The sequence below is a fragment of the Heliconius melpomene genome, chromosome 21 (assembly GCF_056956725.1).
Source record: "Heliconius melpomene rosina isolate 202511_hmr_F chromosome 21, ASM5695672v1, whole genome shotgun sequence".
Lineage (NCBI taxonomy): Eukaryota > Metazoa > Arthropoda > Insecta > Lepidoptera > Nymphalidae > Heliconius > Heliconius melpomene.
Window position 1 is genome coordinate 7,244,249 of NC_140409.1, and position 18,427 is coordinate 7,262,675.

The 18,427-nt window shown below is 31.8% G+C and overlaps 1 protein-coding gene across 4 annotated transcripts in view; it reads right to left on the minus strand.

Annotated features, from left to right (window-relative positions):
* The window catches only part of TrpA1 (Transient receptor potential cation channel A1), a 50,484-nt gene that overhangs the window by 3,146 nt on the left and 28,911 nt on the right, over window positions 1-18,427 (minus strand). The window contains exons 4-21 of one of the 4 annotated variants that reach the window (XM_085206113.1): window positions 12,525-12,681; window positions 10,424-10,514; window positions 8,834-8,903; window positions 8,602-8,727; window positions 8,076-8,372; window positions 7,671-7,910; window positions 7,269-7,376; window positions 6,694-6,872; window positions 6,134-6,413; window positions 5,836-6,005; window positions 5,475-5,619; window positions 5,078-5,185; window positions 2,639-2,870; window positions 2,358-2,566; window positions 2,028-2,216; window positions 1,208-1,480; window positions 649-811; window positions 259-392 (exon numbers count right to left, since the gene is read on the minus strand). In XM_085206113.1, the coding sequence (XP_085062239.1) occupies window positions 259-392; window positions 649-811; window positions 1,208-1,480; window positions 2,028-2,216; window positions 2,358-2,566; window positions 2,639-2,870; window positions 5,078-5,185; window positions 5,475-5,619; window positions 5,836-6,005; window positions 6,134-6,413; window positions 6,694-6,872; window positions 7,269-7,376; window positions 7,671-7,910; window positions 8,076-8,372; window positions 8,602-8,727; window positions 8,834-8,903; window positions 10,424-10,514; window positions 12,525-12,681 (3,171 nt within the window). The other 3 variants (XM_085206112.1, XM_085206115.1, XM_085206116.1) reach the window with 3 other exon arrangements.

The following is an 18,427-nucleotide window of genomic DNA, read 5'->3' on the forward strand; positions in this document are numbered from 1 at the left end:
GAAAGAGAAAGAAAATATCTTTAAAAGATACCTAGAAAATAAGGCTTTATGTTAAGGCGTGCAACCGCCATTACTTCCATACTGTAAGGATGGAATCAATTAGGACAACATGCGTATGTAGAAGTTTTGTACTTATTTTAAAAGCTATTATAAAGAAGATAGCTATTATAAAGAAGATGGTCTATCTTCTTTAAAATAAGCTATCTTCTTTATAATCTGCTTATATCATGTCATAAGTTACTCTTACACAAGTATTACCTGAACAATCAAACGCGTCAAGGTATGTATTTGATCAATTGACTGCGACATTTCTCGGATACGCCTTTTGTTTTTTTCAAGTTCTGCGGATATATAGTCATCGTTGCTCTCCAATACAAGGTCTAACCCTACAGCTAAATAAAAGAAAGATTATTAAAAAATGCCATCAAGGCGCATTGTCTGCTGTCTAATGAAATAACGAGTTCATATCCCGCTTGAAGAAATATTTGTATTAAAACTTCTAATAATTAAACCACCCTAAATTAATTGTGCTTATAAAGAAGAAAACAACACTATTAATAGACAGTAAAAGAAGTGTAAATAAAATAGAAGTACAATAAAAAAAAGAAACCTAAATATAAGTTTCTAATAAATAATTTCATAACAAACCGTCATCAGTGAAAGGATTGTAGAACCACTTGCGTAAGATGAAGTCGAAGAAGCCAAGTTTGCATTTTTTATTGTTCGGGTATTCAATCAGTATAGTACTTTTATCCACTATCTCTAAGCAAAAAGCTGATAATTTTCTTTCCAGTTCAGTATGTAGAACCACCTTGAAATTATAGTATGTTTTTTTAAAAACCTTTAGCGTGATTTTTTCAGCTTCACGCTGTATCCCGCATATGGCAGGTTAGGCAGAGGGAACCTAGTGTTAAGACACAGTGTTCTCCACTTTCTGAAATTGAATTTTCGAGGCGATTCCGTGTTGACTCGTGGAACTCAACGACACGTTAGCAGAGCAAAAAATGAAAATATTGGTAAATAATAGTGTATTCACCCGAGTGGAAATCAAACCCACTACTTTAAGGTCTACATTCACAGAGTTGTGCCAATGCGCCATATCATCATGTTGTGAATACTTGTTGATATATAGGTAATTAAATGAAAATAATAATTCATCAACAATTGTATTTTTTTATAAAAGTTTAAAGTACAATTAAGTTCTTACTTGCATAGCGAGACGCTTCAGTTGTGCGTTGCGCCTTACACTCTCGATATCTCCAACCGCCAAACCGATAAGCAAGTTCATCAGAAGAATCGGCATCAGTACCATAAACAATCCGAGAATCAAAAATGTCGGAATGGGATAAAGCATAAGGGCGTCTGTTCCATGTTTGTAATACGACTGTACGTAGGTTCCCACAAAGTCAAGTTCACCAAGCATCATCGCGAACGTTCTCATCAAAGACATTGGTACACTACTGAAAGAAAGGTGCTGTCCCTGCAAAAACATATGTTAGATCTGTCGTTTTTGAATTAAATTTCAATTTCAATTAAATTTCATTTTACATTTAATAATTATATTTTATAATATACGAAATGAATTCGCTGACGCTTTGGTTAAATACTTCGCAGAGCTTAACTTAACCAATAAAATTGTATTCATTATAATAATTTTCATGACGTCATGAATGACCAGCTATACGAGTATATTAAATAAGTATTTTTTTTTTAACAAAATGTCATTTATTTTTATATTTTCTCCTAATTCCAAAAAAAAAATTAATTAAAAATATTGATTCGAATGTTTAAACAGTACATAAGAAAAATCAAAATAATTGAAATTTTGCTTAATAATTCTGCCTTGCTCAAAATAATATCCCAATAGCCAATTGCGTTAAATATTATAATATGGTAAATGAATTACAAAAATTTTGTTTCAAAAATTTGGAACAATTTAAATAGAAATTTAAAAATTGAGCAAGTCAGATAAAATTATTTACCCAATCCCAATCGCTCATAATAAATACCACCTTTTCATGACCCACATTTGAAAGCAAAACGAAGAACGACAATCCGAATGCTATAAATAGTATTGAGAACACCATCAACACTTTTATAAGAGTTTGAAAGATCTCCAAAAACATCACCACATATATTCCAACTTGATCGAATCGCTGTAGTAATAACAACAATTCAAACCAAGCTAAGAAAACAGTTATTGATGCGGCCGAGTGCTGAAATAATAATATATAAACGTTATTATTAATATCAGATATTTCATTATTTGTTTTCACTTACTAACTAAAACAATATATTATTCATAAAATTTGCCTAAGTGTTATGCAATTTCAATAAACAATATTTCACGAACAAACCTGGATATTTCCATAAATAGGATATACCGACGGAAGGACCATGAGAACAGAGCTTATATACAACATCCAAGACATGTAGTTCGAAGGATCGACTATGTAGTGCCACTTTTGGTCCTTTATGTTACATATCTCTCGTAACAAGCATATTGAATTGTAAAACAGGATAATTGCAGTGCTTCCACATATTACTACGCTCGTATTTTCGTTATCTGTAAAGAGAAAAATATTATAAAATTATTATTCCCTGATAAAAAGTAAAATACCAGTAAAATGATACGTACCCTCGATGTAAGATTGATTAAATACTTGTTTCTCTCCAAAATCTTTCACATTCGTTTTAATTTTGGGTGACATAAGACAGGACGTGTATACTGTGACGCTCATCAAAAATATACAGTAAAATATCAGTTTAGCCAGGTGAAAGTATTTTCCATAGGAGTTCCACTTCATCTGTAAATATTTCCGGCTCAACGGGTGAGCCAGCAGCTCTACACGGCCATGAGCTACCATTGCCTATAAAAATTGAGAAATTATCCAATAACTCAACTAAAATTATTTATCTCGTTAGAATTTAAGAAGTAATCCAAAACCAGAGTAAAACGTTATGTCTGTAGCGAATGGCATGCTGATGTGGTAATATGAATGTACATTTGCATGGTGTTATATGTTATGTGATTTTTAAATACAGTTACAGTGCAAACTCTATACAAGGGGCTACATATTTAATGGCTTTAAATAAAGAAAATACTTATTATAATTATTTTCTGCCGCAGGTTTAAGAGTCTTAGGCGAAATATTATATGGGTTGGATTCCAAACTCAAAAAGGAGAATGACCATTAAAGAGCCTGACTGGTTGGATAATCTATATATATAAAAGGACTTGTCCTCACTGACTGAGGTAAGACGCACGTACAGCCGTAACCGCTGTGCGTAGAAACGTGAAATTTGGACAGATGTTTACTTTCGTAACCTGGACATCCACTAAGAAGGGATTTTGAAAAATTTTAACCCTAAAGGGGTGAAATAGGGATTCAAAGTTTGTATGGAAAAAAAAAATATATCGGCACCGATTTTTATAAAATTTGAAATTTAGATTTTTAAAAGTATTTAATTGAACACGTGTTTCATCGTTTTCTAGAATTCTCCCCCTAAAGTTGCAAATGAGGGGTTGAAAGTTTGTATAGATTTTTTTAAATCGTCACCAATTTTCATAAAATTTGAAATTCAGACTCTTAAATGTATATAATTAAACACATGTTTCATGGTTTTCTAAAATTCACCCCCTAAGGGTGCAAATAAGGGGTTGAAAGTTTGTATGGAAAAATCTTTAAATCGCCACCGATTTTTATAAAATTTGAAATTTAGACTTAAAAATATTTCTTTGAACACATGTTTCATGGTTTATTAGAATTCACCCCTAAATAAGCTAGCGAAGCTGCGCGCGTCCGCTAGTCTATATATATAAAAGGACTTGTCCTCACTGACTGAGGTAAGACGCACGCACAGCCGTAACCGCTGTGCGTAGAAACGTTAAAGTTGGACAAAAGTTTACTTTCGTAATCTGGACATCCACTAAGAAGGGATTTTGAAAAATTTTAACCCTAAAGGAGTGAAATAGGGGTTCAAAATTTGTATGGAAAAAATTTTAAATCGGCACCGATTTTTATAAAATTTGAAATTTAGATATTTAAAAGTATTTAATTGAACACGTGTTTCATCGTTTTCTAGAATTCTCCGCCTCAGGGTGCAAATAAGGGGTTGAAAGTTTGTATAGGTTTTTTTTAAATCGTCACCAATTTTTATAAAATTTGAAATTCAGACTCTTAAACGTATATAATTAAACACATGTTTCATGGTTTTCTAGAATTCACCCCCTAAGGGTGCAAATAAGGGGTTGAAAGTTTGTATGGAAAAATCTTTAAATCGCCACCGATTTTTATAAAATTTGAAATTTAGACTCTTAAAAATATTTCATTGAACACATGTTTCATGGGTTATTAGAATTCACCCTTAAATACGCAAGCGAAGCTGCGCGCGTCCGCTAGTGGTAAGATAATAGGTAACAGTAGAAGAAATGGAGAGAGGCCTTTGCCCAACAATGGGACAGTACGGGCTTGCATTACAATAAAAACAAATGTTATTTTAATTTACGATTTACGAGTAACTTTTTTATACTTATAATATTATATAGTATTTTATACTTTTTGTAGTGTAAGATAATCTAAATATGCAGAGAGTATTTTTTTGTATTTTAGGTATATAATACTAGCGGCCCGCTCGCGGTTTCACCCGCGTGAACTATGTTATTATTAATTTCTGTCTCCATGACTACGTCTTAGTGACGTCTATGCAAAATTTGAGACTCCTAGCATTTGTAGTAACGAAGTTTCATACAAACTTTCGACCCCAAAAACAACCCCTTAGAAGCCGAATATTGCAAATTCCCGTCTTAGCGAGCACCTATGTCCTATAAATAACTCCTTTGCAAAATTTGAGATTCCTAGCACATGTAGTTTCTGAGATTTCGTGATGAGTGAGTGACCTTTCGATTTTATATATATAGATGACGCCAACAATCAATAAAGGCGACGTTATATAGAGTCTACACTGTATATTACTATTATTTTATGTGCATTTGCAACATAGTGTTTGTACACAAGAGTGTTAGACAATTAGTGCTAGCCATCACTGTGCTATGGTGAGGAGCCACCTGACTCACGTTGATAACACACAACGGTTCTGGGCGATACTGTGCGTCGTTCCGCGCCTGTCTCAGCGCTTCGATCTTAAGCTTCGAATGTTCGTAGTATTCGAATGAATATTTAATCTGCGATTCAAAATTATAATATGTCATTATTTTAGTGTTTATATTTAACTCACATTCAAGGCGGGCAACGGTATTTTCGATGATTTGCTCTCTGAAATTTTGACACCATCTTCATCTACTTTCGGTTGAGGGCACAGAGAATCGAAGTTGTATTTTATCTAAATGTTATAATAACAATATTTTTACTTCATATATAACTTCAGTTTATAAACATGTACTAATTAGAATATAGAAAGAAAAGAAAAAGAAAAGTGATATGAATACAGTAGTCTATGCGTGTATTACTTACATAGAAGCTTTTTGAATCTTTTTTGCAATTGGCCTTAGTGATGCACTTGTCTTGTACCGCTTCGAATACTCTCGGCATGTACGCAATGAGAGCAAGTGTCACGCAGGGATGACGATCAGACCGTAGGGCCATTACTTCTTTTGCTCTGCGTATAAAAAAATAATATTTGGGTATTATACAATTAACATTATACATTAACTATCCCCATAGAGATTCGAACTTATAGTCCTTGCATTCTGTCAGACATATCAACTACTTACGTACTGATATTATCACGGAAATATTGATTATACCGAATAAATTTCAAACGGCAAAAAAAAAATGTATTAGTGAAAAGTATGTGAACAATGAAGTGAATTACCTTTGCTCGTGGGTGACCATAGCCAGCGCGGCTTCCGGGAACTTATAATAGATGGCGTAGTCTATGGCGCTCATATCTAAATTGTTGTAATTCAAGCGACAGCCCATAGATAGCAGCAGAGCTATTGAATTAGGCTTATTTTCCATTGTGGCCAGGTGAAGGGGCGTATTCTGAACATAAATTATAAAAACAGTATACCAATTAGAAAGAAATATAAAATAAAATTAAACATAAATTAAAATAAATTAAAACGACTTATATTTATATAAGCAAAACCACGCTGATTAACAATACGTACTCCATCTTTGTCCGATTGATCAAGCAAATGAGAATGTACTGAATGCAGCAGTTCTATTGTCTGGGTGTATCCACTCATTGCGGCCAGATGTAGTGGATTGCGGCCATTGTGGTCTCTGTGCAGTAAGGCACCACGGTTAAGTAACAGCTGGACCACCCTAGTGTGACCTTCACGAGAAGCAATATGCAAGGGCGTCAACCCTTCCCCGTCGCTCTCATTTATGATGAAAGTTCCTTTATCAGAGTCCAGCAACTGGCAAACAGTATGATAACGCCCGAATCTGGTAACATGTAAATTACAATAAAAAATCTGTTGAAATAGCCGTATTATTATAATCTTAAGTATTTTTTTCTTCGGCGTGTTTAACATTTTAAAATAATATATTAATATTTGATATTTTTAAATATAAGAATTAAAACACGACTCATCTCTTCTGATGGAGTTAATATATCAGCAGTTTATGTTCACAACCATATCTGACTATTTTAGATATATATTCTGATTTTAATTTGGTTTCAAACTATGTTATAGATAGATGTGAGAGATGTGCTACACTTTACCTGGCCGCAAAATGTAATGGACTTTCGTTGTTATTATTTTTCAAATTAATACTAGCACCAAGCTGTATGAGATTTTGCAAAGATCTTATGTGTCCCTTACGACTGGCGTAATGAAGAGGTGAACAGCCGGTGTTGTCTTTTTCATTAAGCAGCTTAACCAGGCTTCTATCGCAGCGGTGCTAAAGGTAACCAATTAGTAAAAAAGTTTTATGTTACTTTAAAATATTTTTTGTTTTATATTAAAATATTTTGTTGTTGATATTTATTTAGGTTTTGTAAAACTGTCGTCATCGATAACTTATTATATGGACAACTTCTCAATAATAAAGTTATTGAGAAGTTGTCCATTATAAGTTACAAAGTGTTTCTCAAAGTTGTGATAGATGGCCATTTGATTTCATTTAACCGTAGTAAAAAGTAATAGCTTTAAAATTCAGTACGTTTACACAGTACATAATTATGATGTGTTTAGACAAAATATGAATAAGTATAGCCACCCAATATTGATTTAGATATTTTGTATAAAAATAATAATTGAATATTATACAACAATTATACAAAAAAACAGCTTTTACTTTGCAAGTAGCAGCGAAATCTTCTAAGTCTCCGCCATTCATTACAACTAGATGTAGAACATTTCTCGAGTTGATATCTTTAAGCTCCACATCGGCGCCCAATGTTATCTGTAATATATTTATTGTATGTAACTGATAACATAAATAAATAATCATTGACTATGGCTATTCAATTCTTTTTTCAGCTTCACGCTCTATCTCATAAGTAGTCCCTCTACTCACGAGTCTAGAGTTAGAGAGCCTAGAGTTGAAACACTACCCACTTTCCGCTGTATTCTGGAGGCTGGAAGGTTTCTGGATATAATTAAAATTAAATTATTATTATATGAACTAATATATTACATCAATCAAAATATCTAATTAAAATTAATAAATTATTATGCGCTAAAAATATTGATATACCAATTTATGAACTGTTCTCCATCCAGCCCTCGAAGCTGCTAGCAACAGTGGTGATCGCCGTTCTTTATCCAAAGGATTTATGTCGGAACCTTCAGCGATTAAATAGCTCACAATGTCTGGATGGTCAAACATGGCTGCGCAGTGTAAAGGAGTCATCCGTTGTACGTCACACGAGGTGAGGCATGCCTGTTTTTCAGCTGGCTGCATTGTGAACATCAGAGTCACGATTTCGAGAGCTCCCTGAAGAAAGATTTTGATGAGGAGGATGAGGACTTTTAGATCAAGTGTTTAGTGATGTGTATATATTTTTTTTTTAGATACAGTCTTTCAGAAAAATGTGGAACATTAAAAACATATCTAACTAATACAGTTAAAGCAAGTTGACAATAATATCGCTTTACAAACCTGAGCACACGCAAGATGGACTGGAGTGGACAGATCATGTTGTTGAGTTGAGATCTTCGCACCGGACCTGAGGCACAGTTCCACGGCTCTTATATCCCCGCCATGTACAGCAGAGTGGAGAGGGACATTTCCCTCATTATCATATAAGGATATCATATGTTCACGAGTGCAACCTTTAGATTCTCCCCATTGAAGAAAGATTTCCATTGTTCTTGAAGAAGCGTTCTTTGCTGCTTCGTGAATCGGATAGTACCCGTTATTACAGGGACGTTTCCATTGCGCTCCCATATCCGTTATCTGGTAGCGTGAACAAAATTATGATTATTCACTGATTATCTACTATATTCTAACATTTAAGGTAACAAAAATAAAGTATACAAGTTAACAAAAATAAAGTGCTAATTAACACACCAAAAATATATATTAGCTGTAATAAGCCTTGTATATGGTACTTTATTTAGCTGTTATTAAGATCAACATAATAAATTCAAGAAAACAAAAAAAAAATAATATTTAATGTGTGAACCAAGATTCTGGCGCAAATGTCATGATCATGGATAGCAGCACAATGTAGAGCAGTCCGGCCGTGTTCTCCACCCAAATCCACATTAAATTGGCTTCTATATCTTGCAAATACTTCGAGCACAGATACCTAAATATATAAATAGAGATAAAAGATTTCAAAAATTTACGTAAATTAATTTTAAATATCTTAAATTAATTAATTAATTACTTAATTAATTTTAAATATCTTTTACCTTATTGAGTTCCGTTGCCAGATGGATGGGTGCTTGTGATTTTTCATTTAGTATGCTTGTATTGATTGTCCTAAAATAAATAATTCTTGGTCATAAATATTTTGTTATATAATATTATCGGTTAATCTCTATATCAAAAAATATAAAATATAAAATATAAAATAATAAAATATAAAATATTTTATTCTAGTGGACTTGGGCGGCTTCGCCTGCTTGAACTATACGAACACTTATCTATATATATAAAAGGACTTGTCCTCACTGACTGAGGTAAGACGCACGCACAGCCGTAACCGCTGTGCGTAGAAACGTGGAATTTGGACAAATATTTACTTTCATAATCTGGACATCCACTAAGAAGGGATTTTGAAAAATTTTTACCCTAAAGGGGTGAAATAGGGGTTCAAAGTTTGTATGGAATAAAATTAAACCGGCACCGATTTTTATAAAATTTGAAATTTAGATTTTTAAAAGTATTTAATTGAACACATGTATCATCGTTTTCTAGAATTCTCCCCCTAAGGGTGCAAATAAGGGGTTGAAAGTTTGTATGGAAAAATCTTTAAATCGCCACCGATTTTTATAAAATTTGAAATTTAGACTCTTAAAAATATTTCATTGAACACATGTTTCGTGGTTTATTAAAATTCACCAATAATTACGCAAGCGAAGCTGCGCGCGTCCGCTAGTCTATATATATAAAAGGACTTGTCCTCACTGACTGAGGTAAGACGCACGCACAGCCGTAACCGCTGTGCGTAGAAACGTTAAAGTTGGACAAAAGTTTACTTTCGTAATCTGGACATCCACTAAGAAGGGATTTTGAAAAATTTCAACCCTAAAGGGGTGAAATAGGGGTTCAAAATTTGTATGGAAAAAATTTTAAATCGGCACCGATTTTTATAAAATTTGAAATTTAGATATTTAAAAGTATTTAATTGAACACGTGTTTCATCGTTTTCTAGAATTTTCCTCCTAAGGGCGCAAATAAGGGGTTGAAAGTTTGTATGGAAAAATCTTTAAATCGCCACCGATTTTTATAAAATTTGAAATTTAGACTCTTAAAAATATTTCATTGAACACATGTTTCGTGGTTTATTATAATTCACGCCTAAATATGCAAGCGAAGCTGCGCGCGTCCGCTAGTTAAATATATTTATGAAAATATTGTCAGTTTAGAGGGTGAATCCTAATAAACCATGAAACACGTGTTCAATGAAATATTTTTAAGAGTCTATATTTCAAATCTTATAAAAAAACGGTAGCGATTTAAATAACTTTCACTCATGGGGAGTGAGTTCATCCACTTAGGAGTTTAATATTGCAAATTCTCGTCTTAGCGAGCTCCTACGTAATATAAGTAACTCCTATGCAAAATTTCAGATTCCTAGCACATGTAGTTTGTGAGATTTCATGATGAGTGACCTTTTGATTTTATATATATAGATATAAGAAGATATACATTAACTACAAGATTTGATGCATTTAAGTAATATAAATGATTGAAGGTATTGCATATATCGTTAGATTAAAAAAGTAAAAAAAAAGTAAAAGTATTAAAAATATTTGTTAGTAAGATGTAGTACTTACTGGTTAAGTAAAAATTCTATTGCTCTGAGTGATTCATTTTCGACAGCCACGTGCAAAGGCGTATTCCCAGCATTGTCGGCAATATTAAGATCTGTGAAGAGGCGAGCCAAAAATAATAAACAGTATTTATTATTTTGTTTTTGGTTATATTAAGAGTATATTAAAATATTAAAAAAAAAAACATATATTCATTCGAAATTTTATATGAAACTGATCGACTTAATATATAAGAAAAACAATGTAATTTACTTTAAAAATGTACGCAGTTTGATGCTAATTGTTTTTAGGTCATGGCTATCAGATAAATTCACTATCTACGAGTAACTAAATAATTTTATAGAAAAAATACTGCAAGTAACCCATTAGCTTAAGTAATTGAATATTTGTATAATGGAACCTTTAAAATTAATTCTTGGAATTGTTAGCATTACAAAGAGATCCTTATAAATATAACTTATATATAATAGAGATAATTAAAATATTGAATTAATATGTACAGAGTTATAAACTTAGCGTTGGCTCGGTTCCTTGTATTACAAGTTTTTAAACTTGTCGATTGTTAGTGTTTGAAAAACTTCCAAGGTCCATTGGACCTACTTCCCAGAGTCCAATTGAGCTGAAATTTGGATTACGACTTCTGTTCTAATAACAATGAACATATAATCAATACTTTCGTCAAATACTATCCGTATGGCACCAGCACACCATGAAGAAAAAAACATCTTGAAAACTTGTTTTAAATTAATCTTCTTTTTGTTAGGTTTATATTAATAAAAAATAGTAAAGTTTCATATTATATTCTGTAGACTGTAGACTACGCAATAATTTCTGTACATAATAATATTTCTAACGGTATAAGACCCCAAGCGCGAGGTATGCATAATTAATGAATAAACGTTTTTCACTTCTGCCCTTACACTGTTTTGCAATTATTCGGTCAAGTACTTATGGGTTTACTAAACTGTAAAATATTATATTATGTTACTATTGTTATTCTTATATAATTCGTATTTACGTACTTTATAATTGAAAAAGTGCTTAAAATGTAAAATAAACGATTTTTGATTTCCTAGTAGTGCTCTCAATTTCTGGTGTTATGTCAAAAAAACTATGTCTGCTGGCTGAAACGTCTGTGACCTAAATTCATTGCTTCAAAGCAACACATATTCATTATTGTGTATTCATCTAAATATCTATAATTTATTGGATCATGCTGGTGCTCATGGACTCTTATCGTAAGCAATCTATAGATTTATTTAAAGTGAGGAACTGATATTTTAAATATATTATTAATCTTGGATAAATAAAAATCTAATTGATGTCTTTTCAAGTTAAGGACTAATAAATTTTAATTATTTGAAAATTTGCAGTAGGTAAGTTTCCAAATAGGTCACTCTTAAATAAAAAATAAGCTAATTACGACGAAATTTCCTTTGAATTTTAGAAAGTTTAACTTTATTTCTATATCTTCAGACAAACACTTTAAACTCGTCATTCATATTTTTGCCTAAAACTAAAACAACGTATATGTAAATAAATATCGGTCAAGTGCAAGTCGGACTCACCCACTGAGGGTTCCGTACCAATTTCTTTATTGTTGGTGTTGACTAACAACGGGAAGTACAACATATAAAAACTGATAGATTCGAGTCTGCGATTTTCTACTAAGAAATTAACATTAAAAAAATGATAAATATAAGTTTGTAATAATTTATTTTCTGTGATTTATATGAATAAATTTTCATTTTTCAGATATATTTTTTATTTGTACCGTAAGATCTCATTACTTTACAAATTTCATTATCGTAGGTCCTTAGAATTGGTAAAAGCCTATAGGTTTTGAATTGGTGAATTTCATATGAATTCAAAATACAGCAAAAACCATACATAAACGCTATTATCTTTTGATTGCATTGATTTAGAATCTTATTCCGTGCTCTTAGTGCCATAGATTTGTATATTTGATATTAATAATTTAAGCCTGATACCAACATACGATCGTGAAATATTTTGAGGTAAAAAATCCTTAAATCTTAAAAGAATATAGAACAAATTATCAAATTTGGACGAAGTTGATATAAAATTATACATGTATAGGTACCTCCATTTTGGTTTTTGATGAATTCCAATATGTTCACGTTGTCCCTTGCAGCGGCTTGGTGGGCAGCACAGCGTCCGCGTGTATCCCGCACCGACAGCCGTGAAGGGTCCGTCACGTATAAACGACGGAAATCTTCGACGTTACCGCTTTCCGCAGCCTAAGCACATATTAAGATTACTTAAAGCTTAATTAATTTTATACCTGGGTCTAGTTAGACAAATAGACATTAAATTTCAACACCGTCAAACGAAATTTATAAAATGGTTGCAAAGGGTGAAGATCTTCAATCTAAGTTGAGTAAATACAAAATTATATAATTTTATATTAACGAAAATAATATCTTCTTTTTGAGATATTTCAGGATTTATAATTATGTAATGTATTGTGAGATAAAAAACTCAGTTTTGAAATACACATTTAACAATGATATTTGAACGTTTTTGAAATTAAAAATGAGGTTATTAAGGTAAATTTTATACATATCTTGGAATGGAAATATAAATTCTCTGAATTTAAAGTTTTCTGTGCTATAACCCTGAATTGGATGAAAAGAGTGCAATAATTACTGAGCCGTCCGTCGTAGGTTCTGCCCATGAGAGAAATATAATAATAGTAATCTTCTATATATATAAAAGGAATTGTCCTCACTGACTGAGGAAACAGCCGAAACCGCTGTGCGTAGAAACGTGGAATTTGGACAGATGTTTACTTTTGTAATCTGGACATCCACTAAGAAGGGAACTTGGAAGGAAGGGAGGGAAGGGAAGAACTTTTTGAAAAATTTTAACCCTAAAGGGGTGAGATAGGGGTTGAAAGTTTGTATGGAAAAAAATTTAAATCGGCACCCTTTTTTATAAAATTTGAAATTTAGATTTTTAAAAGTATTTAATTGAACACGTGTTTCATCGTTTTCTAGAATTCTCCCCCTAAGGGTGCAAATAAGGGGTTGAAAGTTTGTATGGAAAAATCTTTAAAACGCCACGGATTATTATAAAATTTTTAATTTAGACTCTTAAAAATATTTAATTGAACATATGTTTCATCGTTTTCTAGAATTCACCCCCTAAGGGTGCAAATAAGGGGTTGAAAGTTTGTATGGAAAAATCTTTAAATCGCCACCGACTTTTATAAAATTTGAAATTTAGACTCTTAAAAATATTTCATTGAACACATGTTTCGTGGTTTTTTAGAATTCACCCCTAATAATACGCAAGCGAAGCTGCGAGCGTCCGCTAATATAATATAATAGTTCTTGCTAAATAAAATTTAAGGTAGTGTTAATTCATGAGGGTTGTGTAGATAACGGCACTCCGCTCTCTCTTTGACTAGATATGAAATGAGAAGTTTAAAAAAATTTTTCTCACAGAGGAGAGATTGAGTGAAGAAGTGTAAAAACTTACTATAAAGCTTTATTTTAAAATGTTGTTCCTCTATTTGGTGTGAAATCGCTACAGTTAATTACGATTTAGTTTTAGTCGGTATTTTACCGATTCAAATACGTAAGTCTTAGATTTTATTTACTTAATTGTTTTACAGATATCTCTCTTCTAATTTCATTACTATATACAAATACATACGTACAAATAAATAACTTACTCGTAATAAATCGTCAATATTTATTTTGTGAGCAAGGCCCAATAATTTTGACATGTTTCTCGGCAACCTCTTCACTCCGATCTTAATTTGTTCTATATCCGTCATTCTTTTTATATAATTGATAGGATCCATTTAAAATTAAGAAAATACATGTCCGCGACACGAATGCCTAAACATGTGCATTTATTGTTAAATTATTTAGAATCTAGATTTGAACTATAAAATATAAATAATACTCTAAGCAGTTGTAAGAATTTAAGATAGAAATGGAAATACGAGTGAATCGTCCCACTTCGTTACTAAAACTGAGGCTACGTACGCCCGCCTCCCAGGGAAAACGCGTGTTACAGGTGAGAAGGAGAAGGCGAAACTTATTTCATTATCCTTACACCGGATAAGGCAAGCGTATTTACCATTTATCCTTTAATATGGTAAAATTTTAATCAAGTGTTTACCTTAATAAAAAAGTTAGATTTTATTTGTTACTTGTCTCATTATTTACATAATATTATGTTGAACTACATGTTGATGGGTGACCATAAATAAGACAGGTTGTGGGTATTAATTTTTGTGTCTGGAGTGTCTGGAGAATACCTCCAGAGATCAACAGAGAGTGGAGAGTCTTAGCACTAACCATAGTAGTCTATGTGAACTATAAGAAATAATAAAATCCTTCCTTAACTAAAATTATAGGACGTGATAAGCATTCTCCATTGATATATAAAAAATCAAGGTGAATTGGCAGATATGAAAAAAACGAAACCCCACCTTGATTAAAATCATCAGTCAAAGCAAATATCATGATGAGAATTTTCGTAGAGACAGAAATTGAAGATCTGGAGCGTCTGACAAAGGATCAAAGCCAAACCAGCTAAAGATATAAGGAAATTGCACATTAAGTAGAGCTGCTCATTATCGTAGGCAATTTTCGTTGGAAAATAAAAAAAAATTGAAAATTAAGGCTATAGTAGAGCAGTTAGACATTTTCTAACGGTAAAAGGGGAAGTTCTAACTTTTGTTTCATTTGGGTTTTGATATATGATATTGGGTCAATAATATAAAACCGTATTTACAAAAACAAATATTAAAATTACAAACATTGTATTCTTAACTTGAAAAATATATATTATGTTATGTTTAGGGTTCCGTACTTCAAAAGGTAAAAACAGGCCCTTATAGAATATGTTGTACATCTGTCCATGCTTGGATGCCTTAATATTAATTAATATCCAATATTCCTAGGCCTTTGCACAGTGGGGTTCTCTCATAAATGTTCGTAACGAAATTCGTAATTTCAAAGTTCTGTTAATTGTTTCATATACTAGAATAGACTTACTTAAATCTAAAGAATTTTTGTTTTTATTGCAGTTTAAAGTATACAAAATGATCTTAAAAAATACATTTCAATATTACTATTTTCAATATAGCACATGGCGATAGTTAGTTGGTTTTTTCGTGAGTTTCTGTAGTACATTAATATTATACATTTTTATAAAGGCTATTTATTTCTTGTTTAAGAAAATAAAATTAATTTTTTTATAAATAATTGTAATTGAAAAGATATCATTAAATTTATAGAAGTAGTAAATTTTAACATTATCGTTTTATTAATTGGAGTTTTCACTGTTGCTAATAACTAATGAAAAATTACGCAAAAACAAACATGTATAACACACAAATACGAAGGAATTGAAGAATTGTAAATCCCATCATCAGTTAATCCGAATAACTTGATAGTACACAACTAGCCAGAAGGCTAGAAAAAAAGACTAAAAGCTGATGAGTGGCATCTCCTATAATCATCATCGGCTCAGCAATATCATCAGATGATGACTATAGACTCTAAACACCAAAAAATAAAGCTAAACATTATATTTTGAAGGAAAAGGTAAAGAATTTAAATTGAAATGTATTTCACAGGAAACAGGGATGGCGTGTCGTGCTCATTACTTGCAGGTACGAAATGCGACTAGGATTTCCTGTGGTGATAAATAATCTTGTCTAGCCAGTACGTACAATTAATATTTACTAGAAAACTGTTGAATTTACTGCAAGGAACTAGCCTTGATTTAAAATATATGGCTAATTATTAATTTAGTTGTATACCATATGTATTTGTAGTTATTACTCAGGTCTTTTTGTATATTAAAACGTTTACATCTCATTCGTCATTTTTAATTTAAAAATTTTGCTTTAAATTTTATTTGTTAAAATCACAAATATTTTACGAAAAATAAAAAATAGCGAAAGTGCATTTGTGCACATCCAGAACAAAATTATTTGTGATGGTGTAAAATTATCCAATAAAATAAATAAAGTTAAAGAAAAATCCGATACAGTTTTCATTTTTAATGTAAAATATTTGATTTGAGGCCAGTCGTGGCGCAGGGGCACACGCATGAAAACGTGACAGGTAGTAGATTCGATGTCAACTCGAAAAAATAAAGTATTTAATGATTTAATTCTCCCAATCAACACGCAATGATTCCAGAACCTAGCGGAAAATTGGAAACAAAATGTCTTAACACTACCTTTCCTCTTCCTGCCCTGCAATATGCGTGCTCAGCGTGAAGCTCACTGTGAAGTAATTTGACTAAATTGAACTAACCTGTGTCAATGGTATTTGTGCTACAGTATTCGCCCGACGGAACAGGAACATTCTTTAATTAATGATATATTATAAAAGCCTCCATAGCCGTGCCTGCCGTGGTGACTCCCACCATACTATTGAAGTATTGGGTACCATCAAGTGGCGATTATCTCTATATCATAAAGCAACATAAACCCATTAACGTTGCTGTAAATTGAGTACTGATTCATGTAATGTAACTAATTTAAATACCATCATCTAATATCTATCATATCTTCTATAATTTTATCAGTTTTTATTCAAATATCTATTATAATATTTTAAATACTTATTCACGGAGTTACGCCGGATTCTGGATTCTGTCTTGAAAGTGCCAGAGCGAAAAAATGAAAATATTAAATATTTAAATTCTTCGAGTGGTAATCAATCCCACAACCGACCACCGAACAAATACGCCACGACTGGCCTCATATTTCAACATTTTCTTTGTTTTCTTAATTATGCCTTTCTCCACGTGTGGAAGTTGTTTGCCTTGTAATTTTCCGTAGAGGTTACGACGCTACGGGTATATTTGCTTCTGAGAAGTAAGTAACAATAAAATTATTTTTAATTTAAAACAATTAGGTGTATACCGCGTTAGATATAATTTTTTTTTTTTTGTAATTATTCTGAAGGAACAAGTAATTAAAAGCTTTTTTGTCATGTAACTTTTCATAATGTTATGTCATAATTTTTTTTTAACTTTAAATTGATCTACGTATTATACAACATAAACAGTTTTCTCAATCTTATTGGTTTTAAATAGTTATTGATTATAATTAGCGACTCGCTCGTGACTTCGCTTGCCTGAACTATACCCGTTATTTATTTACTAATCTGAATTATTTTTGTGTTATAATACCATTTTCGTGATATCTTAACATTGAAAGCTAAAGTTTCAGCAGAAAAAAAAACATTGTTTTGTTTTTTGCTTCATTCAAAAATGTCCTCAATACTCGTATATAGTAAAAAAAAAACAGCTTCACGCTATATTCCGCACACAGCAGGGTATTCAGAGAGAACCTGGTGTGAGAACACTCCGTTTCCCATTTTCTACTGAATTCTGACATCGTGTGTTGAGTCGCAGAGCACAACGCCGCGCTTTGCCTCGACACCAGAGCAAAGAAATGGAAATATAAACGAAATAAATATTTTACTTCCTCAAGTGGGTATCGAACCTACAACCGTCGAGATACAGTCACACCCTTGTGCCGCTGCGCCACGACGGCCACTATGGCCCAATATATTATATATATATATATATATATATATATATATATAGTATTTCTTATGTATCTTCCAAGTGGAGATAGCGTTTATTATATGTATTGATTATATATATACATTGTCAAAGTTAAAAAAATCATAAAAAAATATTATTGTCCTGCAAATTAGGGCATGTAAAGCCAAAATGTGAAATATGAATTTAGATATTCTTTAGTAAGTAACGATTTAGTAAATAAATGTATCTTTAGTATCTTTCGTAGTATATTCGTAGCTATCTACGACTGTACTACGAAAAATACTTGTACTGTGAAGTAAAAAAATCATTGTACCAGCACAATATTGATTCTTGACCATTTTTACTAAAATGATGCATAATTTTAAACATTCGTAGAAACAAGTTTATTAGGAAAGTTAATTAATTGCCAATTTAATTAAACTTATTTTTTTTGTT